This window comes from Neospora caninum, chromosome VIIb (genome assembly GCF_000208865.1).
Source record: "Neospora caninum Liverpool complete genome, chromosome VIIb".
Classification (NCBI taxonomy): Eukaryota; Apicomplexa; class Conoidasida; order Eucoccidiorida; family Sarcocystidae; genus Neospora; species Neospora caninum.
Window position 1 is genome coordinate 2,345,898 of NC_018394.1, and position 14,252 is coordinate 2,360,149.

Below are 14,252 nucleotides of genomic sequence, written 5' to 3' on the forward strand. Positions count from 1 at the left end.
ATATATATGCATATGCATAGATATACATGTACATGCATACGCATGTATATACATAAATGTAAACATATATATGTATATATGCAAATGGAGTTGAAGTTTGAATGCAAACGAGGCGCGTCAACGCTCTGTGTCTTCACATTGTGCGTTCCTCTCCCTTTAAGAGATTATTTCCCACCGGAAGAAAGCGCAGAATCGTTCTTAAACTAACAAATTAGTCGGCGAGAACTCCCTCCGGGGCCTTTTCTTCTTCCCGCGGTTGCGACGGCAAATTGCTGGGCCTCTCGTGCGGCGGCCTTGGCGGCCTCAGCCTGCGCCTGCTGGTGCGCAGCCGCCTTTTGGATTTGCTGCTGAAAAACTGAAAAGAAAGACAAAGCGAAACGAAGAAGCGGATGAAGCAAAACGCGAGCAAGAATCTACACCTACACACCAACAAACGAACCCACATACAAACGTCCTCATATTTCCTCTGGAGTCCTCGCCCACTGGACACGCTTCGTCGACCGCCCATACTCCTGTGGCCATATATATACATATATATACATACATGCATGCCTACATACATACATGCATGCATACATACATACAAAAATGTTTGTTTATTTAAATGTGCGTGTATGCATCTACTTTTATATGTAGTAAAACATATTTGCACTTTCGTGTATCTGAGTCGACAGAGGGAGATAGATATACGGGGGTTCAAACAGAGAGACGGATTTGCCATGACCAAAAGCAAGACTTCCATTTTTTCGTTTTCTCCTTCTCATCGGTACCCGCCCCTCCAAAGCAAACGTTCGCACGGAAACACACACCTACATGCATACACAAATACGTGCCTACCAATACATATCGATATATATATGTATATATATGGACACATTGATGTATCGCAATAGAGACGGATATATCCACACATGTCGATACACAAATCGATCGACGGGCGTTTTTTTGACAGGCACAACTGCACGTCTACTTGTTCACTAAGCGGGTGTACGTCTCGACGTTTCTCTGGTACCACGCACTCGACTCCGCTTTTCGATTTTCGTCTTCGTCCCGTTCGCGCGCTTGGCGACCGCCTTCCCCCATGCGTCGAAGCGCAAAGTACATTGGACCCAATTCGGCTAGCCATGAAGCTTCGACGGAGGTCACCTGTACAGACAGAGAGTTGCGTGTGCGCGTGGGAATCCGTCACTGATTTTGAGAGGCGCCCGCGCGCTCCCTGGGGGAGTCAGCGAAGCGCAGCTGAAAACGCATGTGCGCATGTGATGTCGCATGTCTTCAAAAGCGGCGAGCAGTTGTTCGCGCGTCTAGGCGATCACCGACGCGAAGTCTCGACGGGGCTTGGGCGTGCCGAAACGGCGAGATCCACAGTGGGGCACATGTGGAGACCATCACGAAAATGTCTAGAGAGAGTTATGAGAAGAACCACAGCGACATACGTATGCACAGACACACCAAACACATCTATAAATATATCAGTCTATCCTATATATATATACAGATGGATATAGACATAGATAGACATATAGATATAAAGGTGGAGAGTAGATGTGCGAGATGCGAAAGGGAAGCGCGAGTGTTCGGTTTAGTGCGAAGGCAGCACACTGTCAGTTTTAAAGAGAGGAAAGGGGTGAACGCGTGTTTCCGAGCGGCCTCGTTCAACTTACATTTCGCATGTACTCTTTCGTCGTGAGAATGACTTCATGGTAGACGACGTAGTCTGGCGTGTGTCCAGCGCCGTAGAGCGAAGAGGTCGGGTGCAAATGGCAGGGAATGGACGAACGCAAATTGACATACTCGCCGATGCCACGAAGCTTCGCCGCGTTGTGGAAGTACCCCGCACAGATTGACTGCGCAGCAGAGTGAACGACGACACAGACAAGAAGTCGTGCGAGAAGGAAAGGAAACAGAAAAAGACGCGAAAAGGAGGTACAGTCGAGAACTGAGGCCAGAGGATCGACACACAGCAGGGCGGAACACACCCGTCGAAACTGCAGACAAAAGTAGGAGCAGCAGTGGAGCCTACGTCATTACCAGACATGCAGCCGCAGCTGCCGCACCAAAAAGCCGTTCGGGTCCACAAAAAGGGTGTTCATTTGCTCAGATCGAGATATACAACAGATGTGCAGAGACCACAAACTCTCAGGCGCGCCTGCATGAAACGTATACACGCATACACATAAATATATGAATATATATATATATATGTATATAATGAATGCAGGTGAAAGGGAAAGTATCTAGGCTTTTATGTGTTGGTGGACAGCCAAATATCCACGCACCCCAAACTAGGCACACGGATCTGTATATGTCCATACATAGAGATAAACATGTAGATATGTCGGGGTAGAAGGCGAGAGACAGAAACGCCGGTAAACAAACAGATAGGTCGATAGAGATCTACGATAGAAAAACATGTGAGATGCACCCGTGCACTTTTCTTCCACTGTCTACCTTTCGAATAACGTCCCAGTCCGTGCCACAGGAGACGTCGGGGATACCCTGTTGTTCCATGATGTCGAGAAGCTGCGCCCGAACTTCCCGAGCCTTCTTCATCGCCTAGGCGAAAAATCCAAAAGCACACACAAAAACTGCAAGTGACGCCATCAGAAAGTAACCCGTATTCTCGCATCATCTTCCAAAAAACACGCGCAGATTTAAACGCAGATATGCACACATCCTTACACATGCTCACACACACACATAACATATATATATATATATATATATATATATATATGTATATATGTATATGGGCTGGAGAGCAACGTGATGCAATATAGATGTGTGATAGGCGAGGTGTCTGCAGCGTCTCTTTTCACAGAAAATTCGGTACCCGAAAACGTACGCGAAACGCGAAGACGCACCACCACACACACACGGCGTAAATATATAAGTACATATCGATATATCTCTGCCATAGACGAAGGCGTTTGGAGAGATGCCCAGTCGGTTTTGACGGATGTGTCCCTCTGCCCCGCTTTGCTCAAGAAGTTTGGTGTATGTCCACTGGAAGCGTTCTTTACTCTGGGTTGAACAAAGTGTCGCGTGCACCAGGAACTGCTGTACTGCGTTCGTTTCCACTGCTGGTAGACGTTCAGGAGGGTCAGATGGTCGCTCTCCGGGACGAAGAATTTCTCTTTCGTCGCCTCTGCCTCGTCTTGGCGTTCCTTCGGCGAGTAAAAAATCGAGGGAATGGAGAGCATGGAGACGACCGTGACGACTTCGCGCGTCGCGCGCTGGGTCTCGGCGACCAAGACCATCTTGGAGAGCGGCGGATCGAGCGGAAAGAGAACCATTTTCTTCCCGAGAGCCGTGAGTTCGCCCAAGTTGTCGAGGGCGCCCAGGACCCAGAGCTGGTAGAGCGCGTTCACGATCGTCTCTTCCGGCGGTGGGTCCATCAAGTCGAAGGACAGAATGTCGCGGATGCCAATGCTCTTGAGGAGAAGGACGACGTTCGCGAGGTTCGTCCTCTGGATTTCCGGAACCGTCGAGGTGAGCAACTCCTTGATGAAAACGCGCTCGGTGTACAGCCGGTAACAGACGCCGGGGCCCGTGCGGCCGGCGCGGCCTTTCCGCTGATTCGCGTTCGCCTGCGAGATCGGCGTCAACTGCAGCGCGTCCATACCCACCTTGGGGTTGTACACCTTCATCTTGCAGAATCCGGGATCAATCACGTATTTGATCCCGTCCACGGTCAGCGACGTCTCTGCGATGTTTGTCGCCACAATCACCTTCCGGAACGGCGACGGCTGAAAAATGCGCGCCTGCAGGTCTGCTGGAAGCTGCGAGTAAATCGGCAAAATCGTCAACGGAGGCGCCTTGTCCCCCAGCTGCCCCAGACGCTCCGCGAGAAGCAAACAGGTGACCTCAATGTCGTCTTGACCCGTCATGAAAATCAGAATGTCTCCGCCGTTCTCCTCGCCTTCTTCGGGTTCCGCGTCTTCTGATTTGATCCGAGCAGAGGCCGTGTCGCCATCGGACTTGCTCGAGGACCCGCCAGAGCCTTTTCCTTCCTTCTTCGACGCCGCCGTTTCGCGGGCCTCAGCCTTTTTCGTCTTCTTCTTCCACGGCGTGCTGCAGTGAACTGCGAGACATTTTTGCACCGCCGCGTCCACGTAGTCGTCCGGCAGCGAGCGCGCGAACTCCACGTCCACGGGGAAGGTTCTTCCGGGGATGTGGAAAATCACCGCGCCGCCGAAGAACGAAGAAAAGCGGTCCGAGTCCATCGTCGCGGACGTCACAATCAACTTGAAGTCTCTGCGCCGCGCAACGACGCCTTTCAAAATCCCAAAGAGCACGTCCGTGTTCAGAGACCTGAAACCGTTTCGCGGAGAAAGACAGAGGCGCAGAAAACAAACGGACCGGGGACATCGGAAACAACACCGGCGAACGGTCGACCCGCGAAACAAAACGACATGTTGAAAAACAGAGAAGAAGACGCAGAATCGAGGAGAAAACGACGCTCCAGCAGCATCTCAGAGACGAGGGAGCAGAACGTCGAACGGAACGCGACACTCGTGCGGTGTGTGTATGGATAGTTTTTATAGGACACCACCTTGACTCACGCAGGTTTTACGTGTTAAATGGCTTTTGTTGTCGACACCTCGCGCCCCGTCGTCCAGGAACGAACCTCCGCACTTTTTGACTGTGTTCCGACACCACACGGGCGAGGGACGCGTTCCCTTTTTCGCTCGCTTCTCTGCGTTCCGTGTTCTCGTCTCGGGTGTTCCTACCTTTCGTGGGCCTCGTCCATGATCACCGCGGAGTATTTGTCCAGGTCGGCGTCGCTGAGGGACTCACGCAGAAGCACGCCGTCGGTCATGTACTTGATTCGCGTTCGCTCGCTCGTGCAGTCCTCGAATCGAATGGCGTATCCCACTTCTTCTCCCAGCTCCGTGCCCACCTCGTCGGCGACGCGCTTCGCCACAGACACCGCAGCCACCCTGCGCGGCTGCGTGCACCCGATGAGGTTCACGGACGGCGTGGCGAGGGAAGCGATCCCGCCGTGCAGCGAGGCCGGCGGATCGCCCTCGGCCAGTTTCTGTCTTTTCAACACAGACTCCGGCGAAGAGCGCACGAGTCGCTGCAGAGGGTTCGGCGCCTCTCGAGAAGAAGACGCCGGAGACGCGTAGCCCGCCTCATAGAGATACTGCGTCAACTGCGTCGTCTTGCCGCTCCCAGTCTCGCCCACCACCACCACGATCTGAAGCGAAACGGCAGCGCGTCGCGAGAACACGGTGGAAAGCGGAAAGCAGAAGACACACCGGGAGAGCACCGAAGGAGACAGGGCGGCAGAAAAAAACGCGCCCACAGACGCTCTCCGACACACACAGACGAGATCGCGCACGACTCGGGACCGCGCTTCACGCAACATATACACATATACATGACAAATATACAATATATAACGAGTAAGGGATATGTATATGCAGGTGGTTTTGAATAGATCGGCACACGCTGCAGAACGCGGAAGGCTGGAACGCCAGTTTTGTGTCAATGGGTCTCCTTTCTCGGAGTGTTTCCCTTTTTCTTGTCTCCGTCGCGTTTCCCTCTATTTTTACCTGGTGTTCGCGGACAATGTCCAGGAATTCGTCTCGCACAGCGTAGACAGGAAGCGATTTGCGCTGTTCAGCCAGCGTTTGCGTCCTCGCAAATTCACTCGTGGCCTCGGTCTCTGCGCTCTTCAGAATCGCCGCGTATTGGTTTTGTTGCCGAAAGCTTTGTCGATCTTCTTCGCCTTCTTCTTCGCCCGCGATTTTCCACGAGTTGTTCGCCTTCATCTGCGCCAGCGTGGCCTTCTCCTGTTCGTCGCTGGTCTGCAGGAGGCTGCCGAGAGTGGAGCCTGCGAGCTCCCAAAACCGCTGCCGCACCGCCGACCGGTCTTCTTGGTCCTTCACGAACCGAAGAATCGCGCTGCCTTTCCTGCGAGAAAAAGCGGAAAACGCAAGGCGCCAAAGGCACGATCACGCGGGGGGGGGAGGGGGGCGACAGCACGACGGAAGACCGCACACGGAGGTTGGAAAGAAATGCAAAGCGGAGAAGTGCCTCCACAGAGAAGACACAGGGAAACAGCCAAACCTTAGCCCAGGGCAGTGGGGAGACGACGGACCACTCCCTCACGCAGACATGCTCCAGACAACACACGCGGCCAGCGTTTCGTCCTGGACGAAGATCCGGAAACATGCGAGTACGCCGAACGTTTCGTTGTAGAGAGAGACGGGAAGAGCAGGGGAAGGAGGCCCGGGGTGGTGTCTCCGTTTTTGTCTCTTACCTCGCCATGACGTTCATATCGCTGGTAGCATCCTGAACCATCATCGGCAGCGAATGCTCGACGTCGAAGCCGTCTAGAAAAGGCGGTCGTATGTTCCGGCATATGACGTGCTCCTTTTGTTCATCTTCGTCTTCTGCAATGCGAGCAGCAAAGTCCACCTCCGTTCTTTCTCCCACGCCGCTGCGTCTCATTCTGTCTCTTTCCCACGCCTCATTATCCGCGTTTCGCTGTTGCTCACGCCATTGCTTCCTCGACTGAACTTGTAGCTTTTTTAGTTTTTCTTCGCGCTCTCTCAATCGATCGCGCTGGTCTTCGTCTCGGTCCATGTACTCGCCAAGCGAAAAGCCAGAGACCTCATCTCGGTCATACCAAATGCGGGCCAGCATCTTATCCGTTTCCTCGTCGATGTATGCTTCCTTGTCGCGTTGCTCGTCTTCTCCGTCTTCGTCCCATCCGGAGCGCATGCGCCGAGCGCGCGGCGGCGCGGACGACGGAGACGAAGACCGTGCCTCGTCGTTTGTAACTTTTGACGACGAACAAGACGAGAACACCGATGGCGTGCTGCTGCCAGCTGCTGTAGACCGAACCGAGCACGCATCGTCGTTCGCGCCTTTGCGGTTCTTTTTTTCGTCGCTGCCGAGAGCTACCAGACGACTTCCGCCTCGTTGTACAGAAGTGGAAGACGATAATGTCCCCTCACCCGATTGAGGCGAAGACAGCTTGTTGGACGCTAGGTGTCGTGGACGATTGAAGACGGGGACGCGGAACGCGACGCCTGACGAGTCGGGTGTAGGTACACCAGGGGCATCGCCAGACGGCGATCCTTGGCTACCACACGTGGCCGTGACGGCTTCTGCATTGAACAAAACTCGGGATTTCTTCCTGGCCTTCGAAGAAAAAGAAGGAAGGGGGTCAGGACAAGGAAAAGAAGGAGTCTCTGGGCCGTAGACAACAGGAGCAGCGGAGGGAGAAGAAGCGTCTTTTCCAGAAGCAGAATCCCCTGAAGGCGTAGAAGCCGCAGCGCTTTGGCACCCATCGTCAGCACTAGGATGAGAGAACGAGCTTTCTACTACATCATTCTCTTCTTCCTCGTCAAAGAAACTGAGCGCAGATTTCCTCATTTTGTGGCGTGATGCCGAACGAAAGCAAAACAGCAGAAAGCACTTTACGCGTGGAATCACGCGAAAGGCTACGACAGTACCTGAAAAAAAACGCAATATATGACTCGAAAACAAGACGGAGACAAAGTAATAAACTAACCGGCAAATGGTTAAATTCGGGACGCTGACAAGCAACGAGAGACAAGGAAAATGCAAAACTTGCTCGCAAGAATACCGCCATTTCATAAAGTGTTCTGCATGCGCCGTCGAAGAGACGGGCAAGGCCAGGCTGCGCGTCCTCGACAGCTCCTGTCTCAAGTTCCGCACACTAGGCTGGCGGGGAGCCAGCCTTGGGGATTTTTGAGTCGACTACTCTGGTAGCACATGCTTCTCTGCTCGCACCGAGAAAATTCTTCAGCAGTACCGTACGTCCCTAGTATGTGGCAGAAAAAACGTGTTGGCTAGCGGCGCGTATATCGATCGCGGCACGGGATTGGTCCTCGATGATGCAGGGCGCGCAACTAGACGCATTGGATGGCTGGCCAAATGCTACACACATAGCTCCACGAACGTACCATTGACTCGACAGGCTGCTCAAGCAACATGTCGTCCGTCAGGCTGTTTCATTAGCTACTGAACTTCACCACTTCTCTTACGTTACCACACCTATCTTCACTTCCTATCCTCCGGGCAACCCGCCGCCAGAAAGCCACAAGCCACTCTGCTTTAACGGCTGTTTTTCGATACCTTTTCTCTGCCCCAGTGTGCCCGTACCTAACGAAATTCAAGCTCTCAACCATGGCTCGACTGTTCGGGTTTTGCCTCATCACGTGCCTGATTTGCGTGGCGAATGGAAGCGACGCACTTCAGCTCCGCCTTCCGCGAAATGGTAAAAAGAGCACGTGAGCGTTGTGCTTCAACCACATACATGGGCAAGACTGCCTCAGTCGCCTGAAAGATTTCTATAAACTGCAGTGCACGTTGGCTAACTGAGGAAATACGCCGTGGGCCAGGCTGCAGTGCATTGCTGCTGGTGCGTGATGGTTTTGTGTTTGATTAGGGTTGACTGTCGAACAAAGCTTTGCGTCCGAAGACATAGAAGTCGTGGGAGGACGGGTCTCCACCCTTCAAGCTGAGTTGGACGCATTCTGCAATAATCGGTACAACCAACTTTGCCACGGCGGCAGACCGGATTTCTGCGATAAGATTGCCGTCGCACGTTACGGCACGGGCCTTCAAAGCCAGCAGACTGCTGAGTGGAGATGCTACGCCGTTGACGTCTTGAAGCCCACAGACCGCAAGGTGCAGTGTGTCGATGACTGCGGCAACTATTTCCCGTGTCTAGGCGTTGTCGAACCCAACAAAACTTTCCACGCAACTGCACACGCACAGATTTTGCAGTTCATCGAGGCAGGGGTCGAAAAGCACTGCAGTCCATTTCAAGACGCTGGTGACAAGTACTGTCAGGGTGTGTTTGCAAACTCTGTCGCCCGCAAAGACGCTGGCACCTCTTCTCAGCAAGAGAAAAAGTGGCGGTGCTACCAGAAGGTGAGTTTGTGCAAGCATTCCCACCCGAAATGTGTCGCACGGCAACGCCTCTGACTTTGTTGTACATCCGAAGCATGCATGAATATCGGCAAACGCGTGTTGCGTGGTGAAGAACGCTTGCTGTTTTCACTCAACAGGATAGCCTCACTTACGAGGCCAGATCCATTTGCATGGACAACTGCGGGGGCGAACGCGAATGCGCCGGAGGCCGGTCAGGTATGAAAAAAAAGAGTTAGTACATGATAACGAGATAGACAAAGGCGCGGTTAGCGACAGCATCACCTGGACAAGGGGCCCGCGAAGGGTTGCGTCAGCTTTACTGGCGGCATACCCTTTGCCTCGCGTGTTTCTCGAATCGTCTTGTTTCCCAGTTGGCAGCAAGCGGAGGAGGACCTGTGCAACGATTTACGCGCAGCCCCATATGCGGTCTTTTATTGTTCAGAGACATCTGGAGACCTCACCAAACAGCATTACACCAGAGACGCACAGCTGCAGAAAGTGTTCCAGTCCCAGGCCAAGCCCTGTTCTGGCGCATGTGTTCCAACTCCAGTAAACCCCCCGGTTTGCGCCGACACCGACAGCCTTCTGCGAAGCACTAAGCGCAGCAAAGCGCAGAGATTCATCGACGACGCGTGTCAGCAAGAGTTTGATCGCCTCTGCAAGCGAGACAAAAAGTTCTGCAAGACCGTAGTAGCCCGAAAGGATCGAGGCCGTGCAGGTAGCCAAGATACGGCAGAGTGGCGCTGTTACGCATTGGAAGAGTTGAACTTCCAAAGCAAAGGCTCGGCGTGCATTGACGAGTGCGGCAACGAGCTCCCGTGCCAAGGCGGCGTTCCAGAAGCATCTACGCACCACGTGACATGGCAGGACTTGCCGTCGAAGGTTAAAGAGGCTCAGGAGAAGTTCTGCTCTGCCCGCCAAAAAGCTGCCAATGATTACTGCGAATCAGAATTCCCAGACAGTCTGGCGCGATACGGAAGCGGCGCGGGAGATCACACGAGTCAATATCGGTGTGTGAAAAAGGTGAGCGCGAATAACGATGGCTGGAGAGTTCCCGCTGGGACTACATAGTACCCTGCGTTTTACATGGACGTAACCGCGCGGGTCCTCTGTCTCGTCATTTCAGGACGCGCTGCGTGCGGATGCCGAGGCGAAGTGCGCAGATTCCTGCAAGGGAACGGAAACGTGTGGAGGAGGTCGAAGCAGTAAGTCCTTTTGTAGTTGCTGGAATGTACACTGGAAGCGACAGGAGGAGTTTCGGAACCTAACGGACCACGCCCTGTATCATAATGTCTGGTGCTGTCATTGCTACAGGAGTTGATGGACCACTCTCAATTGATGAGGTTATGAATGCCCACGAGGGTATTACAAAGGCCATGGAAAACGCTTCAACAGAGTGCTAGAAGGAAACACTCGGTGGACACGGCTTGTCTCGGGGCATGTTCTGACTACCAGTACATCTTCCCTTCCGCTGCGCATACTCAATCACGAAGCCTACTACGGTACGGGCGAGTTTGGATAAAGCAGCTGTGGCAAGGCGGAGGCATACCCCATGTCGGTAAATTGTCTGAAGTTTTGCTGAGTTAATGGGGATTATCTGCTGGAGTTTTGACAGGGATAGGATTTGCCATGTGTTTGGAACAGAGGAAGGGCGGTCACCATCCTATTTGTCCCCTCAGAACAGACAGTAGAGTTGCAAACTTTCCAGGGAAAGTTTGTGCAGGAGTACTGCATTCCTCGTCAGCTCGGCATGAGGATAACCCGGTCGGCTGTGTAATTTTGCACCCTTCCCCGTTCAATGGGTGATGTGTTACTTCATTTACGTACAAACAGAAAGCCTCGAGAGGGCTGGTGTCGGCCATTTGTTCGCGAGTGAGAAAAGCGGTCACATGCCGCCGTTTTATGGGTTGTCGTGGAACGGACAGTAGATCTGCCCAGTTTCCAGGGATACCCTCTGCAGCTTCAGTTTCTGCCTCGTCGGGGAGGCAGCTTGAGTATCCATTCAGCTGCATCCATTTCCGCATCCCAGTACTTGAGAATTCCGCCGACTCCTACGCCGGGCGTGACGTCGCCGCTTGGACAACGCGCTCCTTTGGCGCGGGGGCATAGCGCAGAGGAGAGGGGTAGAGCTCCAATCCGGTAGTAAGATATAAGATAGTAGCTAGTCTACCATATAAGATGTAAGTCGCTTAGCCGAGGTTCCAGCACACGATGCAGGCTAGGGTCTCAAGCGACAGGGCCTTATCGTTCGTACGCGCTGGGTCAGATTTGTAACGTTTTTGTGGCTCGGGCAGTTGCTGACATGCGTTGCGCGTTGCGACACACGGAACGGGAACTTACAGCAAGGTACACACACGAGAGATTTCGTACGGACGCTACACTGTTTCCATTCCCGCAAACCGGCATACCTAGTCAAGGTTATCGGAACAGAAGGTGGAGTAGTCTTCTCGGCTTCCCAACGGTTTCTCAGGTCGGACGTGGCGTGCTGCACCATGCTGCGACAGTTTCCCTTCACAGCCGTAACCGACAAGGCAGCGGCTGTCACACATCGCATAGCGGTTTTCTTTTTTCCATCTGCGCGTCGACGCCACACGATTTTCCCACACTGTTTCGGGACTCGGCGCCATGTCAGAGAAAAACGCCGCTGGTTGCCTGGACGCTCAAGACGTGCGTGTGTGTGCTGACAGGGGGATCTGTGAAAACCCCAGAATACCCTCTTGCCTCTGCTAGAACTCAGTGCGAACGGCGCGTGTTGAACCTGCCTCCACTCGGAAGAATAAGTGCCTTCGCACACGAAGGCTTGCCCGCGCATGCCTAACAAGCGGGCGCACGCACTGACCGCTTGCACCATTCTACGAGAAGGTTTCTGAAATTACACACGACGCCAATTTCTCTTCTAGGGGTCACACACGCGCAGGTGTAGAGCGCCGAGTGCACCACGTGACAAGGAATCTGGAGACAGCTGGTGTGAGCCTTAATTCCATTGCTTTTGCTTCGAGAGTTTTCCGTGCACGCCACCGGGTGCCTCTTGACGCTAGAAACAAAAGCTCTCCACGCGGCGTGTGCATCGGCACACTGGTGTACGCACAACTCTTCACACGCATAGATTCTCCACCCACCAACACCTCTATGCATGCACGCACGAAGAGAGTCCAGTGCACGCTTGTAGATACGTTGGGTCTTAGTGCACGCGCCTATCTGCATACTTGCATGCAGGCCTTGTGTGCACGGGTGGCGGTGCGTTGCACCCCTTTCTTGCCTCGGCGTTTACAAGTTATCGTGGAAGAGAAGAAGCCGCGGGTCCCGTTTGCAGAATGCCCTGACGGCCATGGCTACGTTGTCTGTGTCCTCGAAAACGCGTCCTCTGCATGCAACCTTGACATTGTCAGGGACGTTCTTCTCCCCGTAGATCTGCGCCTTGAGTTGCTCGACAGTCGTCTCGTCCTTGAGATAGAACTTCCTGCCGTTCGTCCACTTTGTGTCGAAGTAGTTTTGCGAATAGTCGGGATAGATGCCCTCCTCGTTGATGAAGACGTGGTACCTGAAACGCGGCAAGCAGAAACACGCACACCAACGTGGATACATATACGGCAGAAACGAACGCGCCCGGCGCCGAAGACAAAAAAGAAACAAACAGGCGAAAACATGCAACAGAGACACAAGTTCACTCTCTCCCTCAATGCGGAGGACAGTACGATACACGCCACGTGGAAAAGGAAGAGACCAAGAAACGAGACTCGCTTCGAATCCTCACACCGGATATGGGAGGGCAAAGCTAGCGACAGCTGCGGCTGCCTACGTCGAGATACAGCGACAATCAAATGCAGAAGCGAAGCGTCTCTCCGTCGCTGATGAGCGCGTGATGAGGGACCGCAACGGGGAGGAAGAAGCATTTGGGAAAAGACGGACGGAACGCGAGTTGTGCACCGAAGACGATTTCACCAGTCCCCCTCTTTGGCGGCGACGAAAGGCTGTGATGAAGAGGCCGGTTCGAAGGGCGTGGCCCTACGGCAGCTCTTGCGCTCGAAACACTGCGTGACTGTGTCTGGGCTCTCGGGGCGACTGGCTCTTGAGGGAACGGTGGACATGAGAACGAAACCGGACGGCGAGAGCGACTAGGCAAGTGCCCACGGCATGAAGGGATGCCCACGGGCGAGGGTGCTCTTTTTCTGCGTCGAGGAACCTACCCGAGTTTCGTGTCGGCTCGAAAGCGGGTGTAGAAGATGCCGGCGGGGAAGAGGAAAACCATGACGTATTTCGTGCTGCTCTGAGAGTAGTAGAAACTGTCGTACAGTCTCCCCATCCGCTGACGAAGGAACGTGCACATTCCCGTAAAAACAGATCTCCCCTTGACGCCCAGGGGCAGCGCAGCGGCTCTGGCGAACGACATCGTGGCGCAACGACAAAAAAAAGAAGGCGAAAGCCGGGACGGGAAGGCGAATTCCGGAAGCACGAAGACAGCAGAACTCGCGGCAAAAGTCAGGAGAACACGGGTCGAAAAGTCAGGGAACAGGGCACAGAGAAGAGTCGACAATGTGTGCGCACTGCGATTCTGGGAAACACGGGAGAGACGCGAGGTATGTATGTACACCGGAAACGGGGGGAATGGACGGACCACTGAAATTCGACGGGGAAAGGAGAAGGGATAAAAAATCCGTTTCCACTGGAGATGGTACCAGAGAAAAAGGGGAGGCACGGCGCGAAGAAGTTCAGTTCCAAGGAATTTTCGTCACCGCCCGCTACGCAGGACGGAGGGACACAAAGCAAGGCAGCCTCGCTCCCGAAGAAAGCCTGTGACGAAGGTTATTCCGCGTTTCCGAAACGATGCGAAGGATAAAAGAGAGAAGGGGACGGGCGGTCTCAGTTGAGAAACGTCAAAGGGACCCAGAAAAAGAAAGACAGTGTGTGCGACAGAAAAATCAACTCCGTGCGAAAAAAAACGCCCGGCTGCATGCGAAGAGAGGGGGCCCAAATGCCCAGCCGCAGAGACATGCAGATAAACGCGAGAGGGAGATTCGGCACAAAGTGAGAGATAACGGCTGCCTCTCAAGAAACTCCCCAAAATAACTCGAGACTCTCTTGATTCAGCTGTCCGTGTTAAGTGTGAGACCTAAACAGACGCAGAAGAGCGCTGCCTTTATATCTATTTACATTTACGTTCGTATACATGTATGTACGGCATCGACATTGGGGCCGAGCTTTGAAGCATCTCGCTTGATATCTCTGCTATCTACCTCTTGGGAAGGCTGAAAGCAAAAAGACATGCCAGGAGAGGCGCAAATCCTTGCGATGTCAAGGTGACGATGGCAAGAAGCGCCTATCCACAGGGGTGT

At 53.5% G+C, this 14,252-nt stretch overlaps 3 protein-coding genes across 3 annotated transcripts; 1 reads left to right on the forward strand and 2 right to left on the reverse strand.

Annotated features, from left to right (window-relative positions):
- Positions 1 to 203: 203 nt before the first annotated feature.
- NCLIV_026800 (hypothetical protein) lies at positions 204 to 7,392 on the reverse strand (the record flags this gene model as incomplete). The annotated part of the gene is made up of 8 exons (XM_003882875.1): positions 204 to 355; positions 1,020 to 1,146; positions 1,665 to 1,847; positions 2,452 to 2,556; positions 3,024 to 4,314; positions 4,734 to 5,203; positions 5,562 to 5,922; positions 6,272 to 7,392. The coding sequence occupies 8 exons, from the start codon at positions 7,390 to 7,392 to the stop codon at positions 204 to 206; spliced, it is 3,810 nt and encodes a 1,269-aa protein (XP_003882924.1).
- A 777-nt stretch (positions 7,393 to 8,169) lies between these two features.
- Positions 8,170 to 10,322, forward strand: NCLIV_026810 (uncharacterized protein; the record flags this gene model as incomplete). Its single annotated transcript, XM_003882876.1, has 6 exons — positions 8,170 to 8,260; positions 8,432 to 8,919; positions 9,057 to 9,135; positions 9,470 to 9,942; positions 10,046 to 10,124; positions 10,234 to 10,322. 6 exons carry the CDS (start codon positions 8,170 to 8,172, stop codon positions 10,320 to 10,322), a joined length of 1,299 nt encoding a protein of 432 aa, XP_003882925.1.
- Positions 10,323 to 12,186: 1,864 nt separating this feature from the next.
- On the reverse strand, positions 12,187 to 13,309 carry NCLIV_026820 (conserved hypothetical protein; the record flags this gene model as incomplete). The annotated part of the gene is made up of 2 exons (XM_003882877.1): positions 12,187 to 12,460; positions 13,107 to 13,309. The coding sequence occupies 2 exons, from the start codon at positions 13,307 to 13,309 to the stop codon at positions 12,187 to 12,189; spliced, it is 477 nt and encodes a 158-aa protein (XP_003882926.1).
- Between the last annotated feature and the right edge of the window lie 943 nt (positions 13,310 to 14,252).